Genomic DNA, 14153 nt, shown 5'->3' on the forward strand with positions numbered 1-14153 from the left:
AAATACATACATTAAAATTTGTAATAAAAAAACAATACAGTGCAGATTTTGATATTCAATACCTATATTGCTGAAAAATTCAAGAGTTTTTCTGTTTCCCCTTTTTTCTTTTACCCTCAGATGGGTTTATATTACATAAAATTATAAAATATATTTGTCTTATAACGTTTATAGGTTATGTTGATATGGACAATTTGACATCGTCGCACCATTCTATGTTTATATTTACTCCTTGTGACGGTTCCTTGACAACAAACATAGTCAACTGATTTCCAACAATAATTTGTGAAATTTTTCGATAAAAGCCAAGAAAAAACAGCTGTCGAGTGTATCGGAATCGGCCAGAAAAAACAGGTAAAATATGCCAGAAATTTGGAAGTACATAGCCGGCTCGGTTGTATTAGGTTCGGCCGCTTATAGCTTAATGTAAGTGCCAATTTTTGAGAATAATTTAGATGAACCAAACATTTGTGTTGTAGTAAATATTTCGCCGGAGGTGTTTGCGAATGTCCCACCCGACTGGATGGCTTGCTGGTTATTATAACTGGAGCCAATTCTGGAATAGGAAAAGCTCTTGCTATTGAACTTGCTAAAAGAGGTAAGGGCATACATATCTTTAGGGGATTAATATTGCTGCTTGTTTATACATGGTTTAGTTAATAAAACTTGAAATTATATTCATATTTAAAAGATTCTACCCTTTTAGGTGCAAATTTAATTCTCGCCTGTAGAAACGTAAAAAGTGGCTTAGAAGCCAAAGTCCATATACTTCAAGAAGCCCAGAACTCCAATATTCAAATCCACGTAAAGTTTTTGGATTTATGCTCAATTCATAGCATTAAAAACTTCTCAGAAAACATCCAAAACCAGTTTAGAGAGGTGTATGCTTTAGTTAATTGTGCCGGAGTGTTTTATCTTCCCCACAGCTTGACCGAAGACGGATTTGAGGTCACTTTTCAAACAAATTATTTGGGTATGTATTACTTTTATAACAAATTATAAATTTTAATCCAATTACCCATTTTAGGACCATTTATTTTAACCCATGAGCTGATTCCCCTACTTAAAAAGCAAGTACATGCGAGAATAGTTAATGTTTCATCAGAAGCTCACAGGAAAGTGAATGCAAATGATTTAAGAAGTGTAACTCTTCAACAAAATCAGCCTGTATCACCTTTTGTGTCTTATGGTGTATCAAAATTGGCTTTGATACTTTTTACAAAAGAGTTGGCCAAGAAGTTAAATAGTAAGTTTTTCTTAATTAATTCTTATTGCTTATATAATTCCCAGTCATAGTTTTTAAACTGCTTTATGTGTACTTAAGTTTTAAATGGGAACTGATCTTTGAAATCTGGAATCAATATTTTTACCACCTTCAAAAAAAAAAAAAAAAAAAAAAAGTAGTTAAACCAATTTTTCCTATATTCTTTAAAAAAATAAGAAAATTACACTTTTATGATCCTTAGAAACTTAGAATTTAATTTTTTGCATAATTTTTTGAAAAAAATCCACATTGTGAGATTTATTAAAAAAATCCTTAAAAACTAGATATTCAGTTTTTTCTATAGTTTGTAAAACTGTCAAATATGTTAAAAACAAATTGATCTTTAGAAACGACAAAGAATCCAATTTTTACCCTAATCTTCATATAAATTAAATTACCCAATCTTGATTTGAAAATTATTCTTTTAAAGAATCCATTTTTCCACATTCTTTAACAAGAACATCTTTTAAAAATATTTGAATGAGAAAATGGTTCTTGGAAACTGGAAATCCAAATTTACTTAATTTTCTTCCTGAAATATTTATGAATGTTTCTTGTACTTCAAAAATGTGTTGAATTAGACGCAATTTTGTCCACCAAGGTCCAGGAATCATCAAATTTGTTTTAAAACAGATATTGCAACATCAAGATTTCTATGCATTATTAGACATACAGTACTGAGCAAAAGTAAAGAAACTTCAATTTTTTTACAAATTTTCTACTTTAATACAAATATTTAAAATAAATCCTTTGATACCGCCATAGTGGATAATAAAAATTAAAAGGATAATTCTAACTGTTATAAAGCCATGCTGTAATTTAATTTTAAATTACAGGGAGTGAAAATAGAGAAACATATATAACAGTGAAATATATAATATTTAGTTTCATATCCCTTGTTTTTGATAACTGTCCATCTCCCCTACTGTAGATCCAATTAGATTCCTTAAGGTCTCCTTGACTATACAGGGTGTTACAGAATAAGATTATAAGAAGATATTAAGAGACTAAGACTATTAACATTCTTAAGCTGATCCTTAAGGGTGTTAACCCTTAGGTGATTTTAAGAAGAAAAGTTTATGGTCCTAAGCCCCTTAACTTTTGAATTACAGTGTGTTAAAATCTTAAGAAAAAAATCGTTTTTTCATCATAACTTCCTAAATATGTTTATGAAATTTAACAAACACCCTCTAAGTTTCAACAGCCAGCTTTCGATGTAAGAGATTTTTCAAGTTTAACCAGTGGTGTAGACTAAATATTCTATTGAAAAATATTATGTACGCCACTGCTTTTCCGTAAAATAAAAACTATTTTTATAATCCCTATTCAATTTAGTGCAGATCTGATTTCTTGACTTTTTTTTGTCCAACATGCGATTACCGCGGAAAAAAATAAAAACATTTTTATGCATTGTCAATTTATTAGTAAAAAAAAAATAAATATATTTATTTTATAAACATATACACATTATTTAACCAATATAACTTTCAACATTCATTAACATCCTTAAGCTAAGTTGACACGGGTAGTGAAGCACGTTCGTCTTTCACGCCTTCGTGGAATTCAGTAGTGAATAAGTTGTAGCCTCGAGTTCTGCGCAGTGTGTGTTTTTAAAATGTCTAACAAATATTTGCGAATGAGTGATGCAGAAACGTTAAAATTCATAGAGTATTACAGAAATGAACCTGCGCTATGGGACACACCAACGAACGATATAGAAAAAGGGATTCGCGCGATGGAGCTACCCAAAGAATTGTAGATGAACTAAATTTGCCGGGTTTTACAGCTCCTCTAGTATTAACTAAATTTAAAAATTTACGCAGCTCGTATTCTCATGAATTAAAAAAAATTGCAAAAAGTACGAAAAGTGGTACTTCAACAGATGATATATATGTGCCAAAAGTAGTATGGTTTAAAAAAATGGATGCTTTTCTAAGACCTTATGTAAAGTTCCCTGTCCAATTTGGTAAGTATAAAATATATATAAATACTGTAAAAATAAATGTATATATTTGGTGGGTTGCTGTTTAAACCGGGAAGTACTAATTTAAATACAATGAATTTTAATTCAGTTTTGGTAAGAAACAAGTTTATTCAAATACAACAATCTTTATATTATAAAATAATATGTGCATAGCCTATTCTATCATTCGCCATTGCCATGAAACGGCTCCTTCACCATTGAAATACGAACAAAATTGGTCACGTTTCTGGGATGCCACTCGTGTCGGCTTTCTATTCTGTGATCTTTCGTGTATTGGTAAAAGACCAGCGGATTGTGCAGTTCTCCAGCTGCCCGGAACATGGAAATGATTGAGATCCTCATCGTCTACAAGGCCACGATTAATATAGGCATTATTTATCTTGTAACCAGTTATGTAAGTAGCAGCAAGCCATAACAACCTTGTCAACTTTTTCTGGCTTAAGTTCGATAGGTCTCTTAAATACTTTAAATTTGCTTACTAAAATACCAAAGGCATTTTTTGAAATTCGCCTCGCCCTTGACAGACGATAATTAAATATCTTTTCTTCTTGAGTTAAATTGCGTTTACTATATGGTTTTAAAAGATATGGTTTTATAGGGAAGGCATCGTCACCAACTATGACCGCATCTCGAGGTATACCCAATAAGTTTTGTTCTAGAACTTTAAATAAGGAACTGTTGGCAAAAACGCCAGCATCAGAAGCTCTGCCTTTTGCTCCTGTATCCACATATGTGAAGCAATAGTCGTGGTCTACCAAGGCGAGCAAAATGATACTGTGATCTTTTTTGTAGTTAAAATAATCGGAGCCACTTTTAGGTGGGGCTTTTATCACTACGTGTTTTCCGTCAATGGCTCCTATGCAAGATGGAAAATTCCACTTATTTTTAAATCCAGCCTGTATATAATTCCACTCTACATCACTCGTCGGAACCTGAAAAAAAAACCTTGAGTGCAATATATTTTTTTTTAATTTACTTATTATTTATTAACATTCATTAATTTTTAATGGCGGAGTTGTGTTAAAATGTTTTTGTTTAATATAGCTTAAATTCGTTTAAAAAATCATAACTTTCAAATATTTAAGTTTAATTATTTGTTTCTTTGTTTACCGACCAGAAGCTTAGAAGAGTCTATAGAGCCAAATGACGAAGAAGCCATGGACCTGCCAAGTGACACTGAATCCCAAGAGGTAAATGGTACAGATCCTCCCGCCCAACCAAAGCCTTCAAGTGAGCAACCTAGATCCCAGCAAGCTAAACACTTTACCGAGCTTAAGCCTCCAAATTCAGCACGCGATGTTTCTACAGGTAGCTTCATCAAGATAGCGAACTAATTATTTTGCTGGGCCTCAGTCATCAAGTTCTGCACGCGCTGTTCCTGAAACGCCAATAAAAAGACCTTTACAATAAAAACGGGAGATCGCACAGTACAAAAAAAGCGTCATGTAGAAAATGAAAAACCTGAGGTATTCTTGTCCGCAATGGATAAATTAGACAAAATTTCGGAGAGAGCCACAGCTAAAAAAAGAGGACAATTTTGATTTGGATTGACGTACTATTTGCTGCGATGAACAGTTACTCCCAAAAGGACTAAATATGTTTAAAAAAATGTTTGCTAAATTTTATATTTTTTACAACAGGCAGACCTGTAAGGGATTTTTGTTTCTTATATATTTCTCAATAAATATATAAACCACTAATGTATTTGTTTTATTTGTGTCCTTAACATTATTAGTACTTACTTTAATAAACTCTTCCAACGAAACTATTATAGCATCCAGAACTTTAACTAAGAATTTGCTGATGGTTGATTTTGGAGCTTTAAAGAAGAATTCCAAACTCTTAAAGCTATCACCTATTGCTAAGTACCGTAGCGTTATCATAAGTTTTGTTTTGGCTGGTATTGCTTCCCTCATGTTTGTATCTTTTTTTTGTATAGATGTTGATACCCGTTCCAGAAGAAACGCAAAATCGTCTTCAGACATCCTCAGTAAATTTTTAAAATCTTCTGGGTATTTGTACTGCAACTCATTCTCAACAAAATGCGTTGCTCCGGACCGATTTCTGTTTTTTATCCATTCTCTCACCCACCATCTTCGCGGTCTCCTCTTTTTTTTAATAACTTTTGCACGATTAACAAGTTCTGATACGATATAATGTCCTAATATTACACACAGCACTGCACAACCTTCTTCTACGGACGAAGCCATATTGAAGACTGGCACTCCTTCCGTGTAAACAGTATGCTATCGTTAAACTATTTTCGTATGTCACGAAGGTTTATTTGGCACCTTTCGTCTTTAACGAAAGCGTGAAACACGAGCGAGTTTCACTACCAGTGTCAACTTACCTTTAAGGATCAGCATCTTATTCTGTAACACCCTATAGATTGCCAAACAGAGTTTATTACTTCAAACAATTCGGCTACATTTTAAAATTTTTTGGGATATTTATTAGGATTTTTTTGTCAACTAAATCCCATAAGTTCTCTATGCTGGCCACTTAAGACCAGTAATTTTTTGATGCTCAAAATTTCTTTAATGATTTTAGCTGTACACTTTGGAATAATATTAAAAAGAGTTAATTAAATTAGTTAATTATGAAGGTTTGTACCACAAATACTTTTTGTGATTTTGCGACACTTTCTCGCCATTTCACACTAAGGACGTTAAACATTATTAATAGTTAGAGGTAATTTTGTCCCCCAAGTCCAGGAAATCAATCAAATTTCAAATTTGTAAACAACATATTGCAACATCAAGATTTATATGGATAATTGATCATAATTCAGGAACCACTTAAAATATTTTCGGAATTTTTCTATGCCCAGATAAAGCCATTCTTAAGGATGTGTTTGAGGGTAAAAACATGATTCTGAGTTAAAGATTTGGAAAGTTAGAGCACTTTTTTTTTAGGCATTATTTTTGAGTTTTTTTTATTCAGTTTTCACTATTCTTGAGAATCATCTCATAAAAAAGTGAAATATTCCTAAACTAAAAGGATTTATCGCCAAAAAATAACGTTTCTTTCCCAAGACAAGAGCCTCATATATGAATGTTTCTTGTACTACACAAACTATTTGAGTTAGAGGCAATTTTGGCAAGTTTTTGAAACACGCGTTCCAAGATCAAAGGTTATATGCAATATTAGACATAATTGATAATACAAATAAAGAGATTCCTGATGATCGATTTAAAGGTAAAAATATGATTCTTATTTACGGATTTGGAAAGTTAGAGCAGTTTTGATCTGAACATTACTTTTCCACATTTTTAAATAAATTTTTACTATTTTTGAGAATATTGTCATGCAATAATCGAAATAAACTTAAAAGGGTCAATAGCCAAAGAAAGAGCGTTTCTTTCTCAAGAGTCTCATATATGAACGTTTCTTGTACCAAAAACTTTTTGAACTAGAAGCAATCTTGTACACCAACGTCCAGGAGTCATCAAATTTTAAGTTTCTGAAATACATATTTCCACATCAAGGGTTATATGCATTATTAGACATAATTGATCATAACTGAGGAACCATTTAAAATATTTTCATAATTTTTTACACCCAAATAAAGCGATACCTGAGGATGGATTTGACGGTTAAAACATGATTCTGGGTTAAAGATTTGGTAAATTAGACCAGTTCTGGGAATTATTTTTGCATATTTTTTAAATAAAATTTTACGAATATTCTTATCTCAAGAGAGTGGATACCTAAAGAAGCCCTTTCTTTTTTTCTTTTCCAAGACTCTTATATAAGAACGTTTCTTGTGCCACAAAAACTTTCTGAGTTAGCCGTAATTGTGTGCACCAAAGTCCAGAAGTCAACAAATTTAAACTTTTAACATCAAGATTTACAGGAACCACTTAAAATATTTTCATCACTTTTTTTTACACCCAAATAAAGCGATTCCTGTGGATGGATTTGACGGTAAAAGTACAATTCTGGGTTAAAGATTTGGGGAATTTTAGGGCCTTTTGGTTCAGGCCATTTTTATTGAAAATATTCTCATGAAATAAATTTTAGAAAGAATCTGGTTTTTAGATACTTGAAATCAAAGTTTGTTTCATATTCCTTCAAAATCCACATTGTAAAAAGAATGTCTTAAAACTAGATTCCAATGTTTTTCATTCACACTTCAGTTGTCTTTTAATGTTAAAAAAAAGCATAAAAAAAAGATCATTGGAAACTAAGAATACAATTTTTTTCCATAATTAAAAAAATATATATTTTTTAAGGGAAATGGTTCTTGGCAGGTCAGAATCCAACTTTTTCCATTATGTCTAAAAAATGCAAATGTTAGGAAAAAATTTATTCTTGGAATCTGAGAATTCCATTATATCTATTGCAAAAAATCAAAATTTTAAAATGAAATTGATTCTGGACACTGAGTCTCTAATTTTCCCATAATCTTTTCAAAAATTCTTATCATTAAAGACTGAAAAACCGGTTATTAATTTCTAAATCAAATTTAAAAAATACTCTAAGTCTTGGAAATTAAAAATTATAATTTGATCGTTGTCGAAACTAAACAATCATTTTCCTTCTTCGACAGATACGAACATCATAGTGAACGCCGTCAACCCGGGCAACGTCGAAACCGCCATCTACCGTCACTTCCCGCCCCTATCCAACCCTTGGCTGTTCGCCATCCAAAAACCGATCCGAACCCTCGTGGTCAAAAACCCCAAACAGGGTTGCCAAAGCATCTTGCACGCCCTCCTCACCTCGAACCCATCAACGGGACAATACTATAGCGATTGCAAACTCACCTTGGCCAGTCCCCTGGCCAGCTGCGATCAAATCTCCCGCGAATACTACCGAGTGACGTGCGAGTTAATTCGGTGGTTCCCCGAGGAGAGCGAGTGTTAAACAATGGAGGAGTGGACTTCGCCTGATGATAAAATATTCAAGCAACTAATAAAACCGGGGGTGTTCGGACAAAAGCCTTTCGAGGGCAGCTGTGTTAGATTAAATATAGTCGATTGTCCGCCACAGATGACAAAATTTAATAATGTTGATTTAGTGATGGGCGAGTTGGATGGTGCAGTCGGTAGGATGTTAGACATCTCCGTCTGCACCATGCATTTGAACGAGCAAGCCAAATTTACTCTCATATTGGATTTGACGCCGATAAGTGCGATAATTGAACTGGTAGAGTTGAAGTTTAATGGTTTTATTTTTGAGTGGGGTGCAAAAAAGAAACTGGATATGGCACTGGGGCATAAGAATAAAGGCGCGGAGTTTTTTGCCGAAAACAACTTGACTGATGCCGCTCATCGATTCAGTAAAGGGTTGAAACTTTTATGTTCCATACCATTGGATGTGGAATATCCTCCTCAAGTGATAGATGGGGTCAGTATCCAGGAGATCAATCTGCTAAAAGAGAAATTATACAACAATTTGTCCTCGTGTTATTTCAAGCAAAAAATCGATCATATGGTGATTCCTTTATGCGAAAAGGTGCTGAGCATTAATGGAAATAACGTAAAAGCTTTATACAGGATCGGGGTGGCTTATAAAAACGATAAAAATTATGAGAAAGCTTATGAGGCACTGAGAAAATTGAACCAATTGGAACCTCAGAATAAGGCGGGAGCTGAGCAGTTGGCCAAAGTGAATCTCCGTTTGAAAGAGGCCAATGTGAGAGTGAATAATATAATGAAGAAAATGGTTATAGATTCTTTAAAGTGAGTGTCTTTTTTTAGGTTCAGGGATTAATTCATTCAAAGTGAGTTGTGTGGTATAATTGACATTTTTAACGTGTTTGACTTGTAATGAATTGATCTAGAAACTAATAAAAACTTATTAGTTTATAGTATTCGATATTATCCATATTTTTAATAATTAATATTTGCATTTTAATGGTTTAATCATAATTAAGGGCTAGCGCCACTCTAGACTGTGAAATAAGGGCAAACTTTGCTCCTATTTTTTTGACAACATTGATAAAGGATTTGGCCTTCTGTTTTCAGAATTTTATTAACCACATGTTAAAGTGTTAATTTTATTTTTAAATTAATTTCTATTATGTCTCCATAGGAAACGTTTGTTGAAAATTATGAGCTAGAAGAAGAAAATCGAGTTGTGAGACTGGTTCTGTTTTTGAACTTCTTCAAAATCTCAATATTCTGATTATCTGAAAGCTTGAACTGTACTTTGGTTCAAATGGCATCGGTTAATTTTTTACTGGTTACATTTTTATGAAAAATAATTTTTATCAAAATTATCGTTAAAAGAATAGTAATTTTTCCAATGTTAGTAAACTTCTTCAAAATGTGTACTATCCAGCTAGTAAATTTTCACACTTTAAGTGCACAGCTTGACCCCATACATTACAATGAATAGAGTTATTTCTATTCAATTTCTTTTTGGCATTGCATCTTTGCAGATGATACAGAAGTTTTCTTCTTCAGAATCTGATGAACTTAACAAGAAAAAAATTAAACTCAAAGTCTCATAAATGCATCATCTTTGTTGTGTTCCGCGTTTTGCCTTACGACATCATCAGACCTAAATTAAAAATACAGTAGCGGCCAAATGTAGAGAAACTTTTAATTTTTTAAAAAATTAATTAATAGGTTAAATAAAAAGTTTTAATTTCATCACTAAATCATTGGGTACCTTAAGTTACTTATAATGATATAAAAATAAACACATTCTTTAACACATGACGAAAATACCAAAATATTTTTCATTTTTTTGCGGCCATAAGTAGAGAAACTTTTTTTCCGATCATTCCTAAACAAACAGTTTTTGAATAAAGAGAATAATATTTTAGTCGTGTGTTAGTATTAGTCGAGTAAGATGCCACGAGGTATTCATTTGTCAGTTCAGTTAAAAGAACTAATTATAAAAAAATATCAAGATGGATTGAAACAAAATCAAATTGCAATTGATTTAAAGCTTAATAAAAGTGTTATATCTAAACAAATCAAGATGTACAAAGAACGTGGAGGTTCTTTAATTAAACCTAAGACCGGAAGGCCGCGAAAGACTACTCCTTCAGATGATAAAGTAATAAGAAGATGTTCCCAAAAAAATCCTTTCTTTACTGCCGTGGATATTAAGAAAGGAAACCCTTCCATTTCACTATCCATCCGTTCCATAAGAAGACGCTTAGGCGAAGGAAACCTCCAAGCCAGACGACCGGCAAAGAAACCATTCATTTCCAAGAAAAATCGGCATGCTCGTTTAAAATTTGCTAGAGAACATTCCACTTGGACTTATAACCAATGGAAAAACATACTTTGGTCCGATGAAAGTAAATTTAATTTATTTGGGTCGGATGGAATAAAGTATGTAAGGCGTCCCCCACATCAAAGATTCAATCCTAAATACACTAGGCCAACCATAAAACATGGTGGAGGTAATGTCATGGTATGGGGTTCTTTTTCTGGGCATGGACTAGGTCCGCTAATAAAAGTTGAGGGTATTATGGACAGATATCAATATTTACAGATCCTCAAGAATCATATGATACCTTAGGCCGAAGAAAACCTTCCACTAATTTGGAAATTTCAACAGGATAATGATCCTAAACATACAGCTAAAATTGTTAAAGATTTTTTTGCGGAGGAACAGCTCAACGTTTTAGCCTGGCCTCCACAAAGCCCCGACTTAAATCCCATTGAAAACCTATGGGAACAATTGGAGTTAGATGTTAGGCGTAAATATCCCGAAAAATTTAAAAACAAAGAAGAACTGTTTTGCGCATTATCGCAGGCCTGGCAGGAAATACCAGAAGAAAAAATTGTAAAATTGTTGGAGTCGATGCCCAGAAGATGTGCAGAAGTTATTAAAAACAAAGGTTTTGCTACCAAATATTAGGTTTATTTTAAGTATTTGTAATATTTTGCTTAAGTTTCTCTACTTTTGACCGCTTAAAAAATAAAAAAAAAATTTTTTGTGGGTTTATAAATAATTTTCTTATACACTAGTTATTTATTTTTTATGTTGTATTTGTGTTCCACCTAAAACAATAAAATATATTTTTAAAAAGTAATCTATCAATATTTTTTTAAAAATAATCAAAAGTTTCTCTACTTTTGGCCGCTACTGTAGGTAGTTTACAGGAAAAGTGACACACCAAAAAAACAGTAATGGTAACATATAGTTAAAATAAAAATATTATCCACAGTATGGTATATTGTTATTAACGGAAATATGAACTTTAAAACACAGAATAATACATTGTATACATATTCCTTTATAAAAAATAAGAACAAATATAAACCTGAAAAATAAAACATTTTTTTTTTTACCGAATGGCGATCGAACCTCGGGATCCAATTCCAACCTTCAGATCTAAACTCCAAAGCACTAACCTTGTCGCCAAACCGTGTTGTAAAATTCATTGGAGGGTTACATTCATTTATGGGGAGTATTGTATTAATGAAATAAGATATTTAAACAAGTTAAATTTATTGGAGGTTATTAAATATCAGATAACTCAAAAAATTGATCCATTTTTTCCAAAGATGCTGGTCATACGTTTTTATAAAAGGCAAAAACACAAAATCTACAGCATCAGAGAAACATTTAATAAAACGACAAAGGTTACATGTTTCGCCCGACTAGAGCATCATCAGACCTATAATAATTAAGATGATGTAACTCGAAGAAAGGAAATTCATTTGAGAGTCTAAAATTATTTAAGGTTATTAAAAACTAGGTGGCCATCAAATTCAAACCGTTCATTAACACAGGACAGACTTAGGCTTTTAAAAGCTTTACTAATTTCCATTGTCTCCAGCAAGTCTAGTTTGTTACTTTTATTGCACTGATAATAATAATAATATGTCTTTATTAAAAAAAGCAATATTAATCTTAATATTAACTATATTACTTAATACTACATTGCCAAAGAAGGCGAATATTAGCTTAGAGCTACTCTTTAACTCTTAACCTTCCTAACAATCACAGTTTAAATGGAGAAAAAGAACGAAAAAAGTAACAAATATAATATATAAAGTATTTATCTTCTAGAAAACTAGACTATACTTTGGATTGATTTAAAAACAAAAGCCTATAATATTTTCTATACAAATTTAACGAAGTATTAAATATTGGTTTATAAGTATTAAAGAACTTAACGGCATTATAAGTAAAGGATCTCTCGAACAGAACCGTGGAATGGTGCGGAATGGTCAAGATATTGTATCTGATATTTCGAGTGTGAACCTGGTTTCTTGGTATTAACTTTTCAAAAATATATTCAGGACTTTGACTAACATATAATCGATAAAGAAAAGTAGAAGTAAAGAATTTGAATAGGTAAGGTAGCGTCAACTACCACGACTGAAATATAGAGTCTGATACATGATCAAACTTTCCGAGGTTAAAAATAAATCTACAGCAAGTATTCTGCACGCGTTAGAGACGGTAACGATTTATTTGGTCTAAGCAAGGATAATAAACTATATGGCAGTAATTTAAAATAGATAAAACAAGAGCCACTACTAGTTTTTTCCTTGTTTTAAAATTTAAAATATGTTTATTGACTTAAAGCATACGCATGCGTAAATAACACCTCTGTAGAAGAGTATTAACATATTCCTTCAACCTTAAAGAATTGTCCATTTTCAGTTCCAGAACCTTCACAGTATCAGAGAACGTTAATACACAAAATTTAAAAAGTACTTGCCTGGAACGTTTATTTCTTTAGAAACTTCCATCCAAAGGCACCTTTGTATATCGCGGTGGTGGTAATTTGATTCTCGCTGATGCCAAAGGCTCTATTAATAATTTTATTTAATTAATAATAATTTCTCGTACGAGTTCTATTAATTTTTCTGTATCCATTTTTTTCAAACAAAAATATAAATGAGCAAGAACAGCCTACAATTCGTCCGAAAAATACAACGCGTTCGCAAGTCGCAATTGTACGCAAGTACACGCGCGAATCCATCCGCAGCTAATGTGCGAATATGTATTTAAATGAAGCAGTTAGGATGGATCGCGCGTAATATTATTCACTTGTAGACGCGTCCACTCTGAGAGTAGCCTTAATGTCTAAAGCGACTTTTCAAATGGAAACATGCTATTTTTATAAAGCAATCCTAACGGATAACTTTGTATAAAGATACCTATTCCAAAAACTAGTAGTTTTCGAAATATTATAGTTTAATAGTTTTACCGTAATAATACTAAATTATAAAACTGTACTTTTTACTGTGCTTTTAACTCTTATCGTTTTACCTTTCTTTCGAAGTACAGCCGAAAAATACTCTGATACTCATTTTAAAAAAAAAAAGAAAATATGCTTACTTTTCACAAAAGTTAGAATCATAACAGAAACAGCACAACACAACGGCTATCAGAGAAACCATGTCCGTTTTGTTGTAAATATTTTTGCAACAACTAGTCAACTCAAGTTACTTCTTGAAATACAAGAAAACTTGACATGATTCATCTATCTTTTATAGTGCTTATGAGGAAATTAACGGTACCGATTTGAGTTATCTACTTTTGCCAGATGAAAGACATAAATAGCTGGCGAAGTTATCTAAAAACAGCAAAAAGTCGACACTCAAAATTATTTTTAGTTAAAACACACCGATGTTGCTTATGCCAGTCAAAAAATTAATACTGATCTTAGCAACTTACTGGCGAAAATTCAAAAGCTACATTTAAAATTAACTGTACTAAAGCAACAGCTATCCTTTTCTGCAGCGATAGCCACAGAGCTTCTTTTTGGAGTAAAATAAAAATTCAACTTAACAACGATGAAATTGTTTTTAAAAACACTGCCAAGAATCTTGTTCTAGTAACGGATCATAAATTAACATTTAAAGGCCATATTACGCTCAAATTAAAGACTGAATATTCTGTTTTAAGATCTATTTTTTCTCAGAGACACTATTTAAGTGCCAACCTTAGAAAAATGCTTTGGAATTTTCTTGTATT

The 14153-nt window shown here is 32.2% G+C and overlaps 3 protein-coding genes across 3 annotated transcripts; 2 read left to right on the forward strand and 1 right to left on the reverse strand.

The window, feature by feature from the left end:
• Positions 1 to 235: 235 nt before the first annotated feature.
• On the forward strand, positions 236 to 8117 carry LOC126738883 (retinol dehydrogenase 12-like). The gene is made up of 5 exons (XM_050444355.1): positions 236 to 426; positions 480 to 598; positions 707 to 973; positions 1028 to 1246; positions 7801 to 8117. The coding sequence occupies exons 1-5, from the start codon at positions 362 to 364 to the stop codon at positions 8115 to 8117; spliced, it is 987 nt and encodes a 328-aa protein (XP_050300312.1). The 5' UTR covers positions 236 to 361.
• On the reverse strand, positions 3343 to 5349 carry LOC126738889 (uncharacterized). The gene is made up of 2 exons (XM_050444363.1): positions 4991 to 5349; positions 3343 to 4180 (listed from the first exon to the last, which is right to left on the reverse strand). The coding sequence occupies exons 1-2, from the start codon at positions 5231 to 5233 to the stop codon at positions 3620 to 3622; spliced, it is 804 nt and encodes a 267-aa protein (XP_050300320.1). The 5' UTR covers positions 5234 to 5349; the 3' UTR covers positions 3343 to 3619.
• Positions 8118 to 8120: 3 nt separating the features above from the next.
• LOC126738887 (FK506-binding protein-like) lies at positions 8121 to 10134 on the forward strand. Its single transcript, XM_050444361.1, has one exon. It carries the CDS (start codon positions 8121 to 8123, stop codon positions 8937 to 8939), a length of 819 nt encoding a protein of 272 aa, XP_050300318.1. The 3' UTR covers positions 8940 to 10134.
• Positions 10135 to 14153: the final 4019 nt, after the last annotated feature.

Source organism: Anthonomus grandis, chromosome 7, assembly GCF_022605725.1.
Source record: "Anthonomus grandis grandis chromosome 7, icAntGran1.3, whole genome shotgun sequence".
In the NCBI taxonomy this organism is placed as follows: domain Eukaryota; kingdom Metazoa; phylum Arthropoda; class Insecta; order Coleoptera; family Curculionidae; genus Anthonomus; species Anthonomus grandis.

Coding starts and splice junctions, on each gene's coding strand:
- LOC126738883 (XM_050444355.1), top strand. CDS start 362: ATGCCAGAAATTTGGAAGTACATAGCCGGCTCGGTTGTATTAGGTTCG. Junction 427..479: donor TCGGCCGCTTATAGCTTAAT/GTAAGTGCCAAT, acceptor TTTGTGTTGTAG/TAAATATTTCGCCGGAGGTG. Junction 974..1,027: donor TTTTCAAACAAATTATTTGG/GTATGTATTACT, acceptor TACCCATTTTAG/GACCATTTATTTTAACCCAT.
- LOC126738889 (XM_050444363.1), bottom strand. CDS start 5,233: ATGTCTGAAGACGATTTTGCGTTTCTTCTGGAACGGGTATCAACATCT. Junction 4,181..4,990: donor CGTTGGAAGAGTTTATTAAA/GTAAGTACTAAT, acceptor TTTTTTTTTCAG/GTTCCGACGAGTGATGTAGA.
- LOC126738887 (XM_050444361.1), top strand. CDS start 8,121: ATGGAGGAGTGGACTTCGCCTGATGATAAAATATTCAAGCAACTAATA.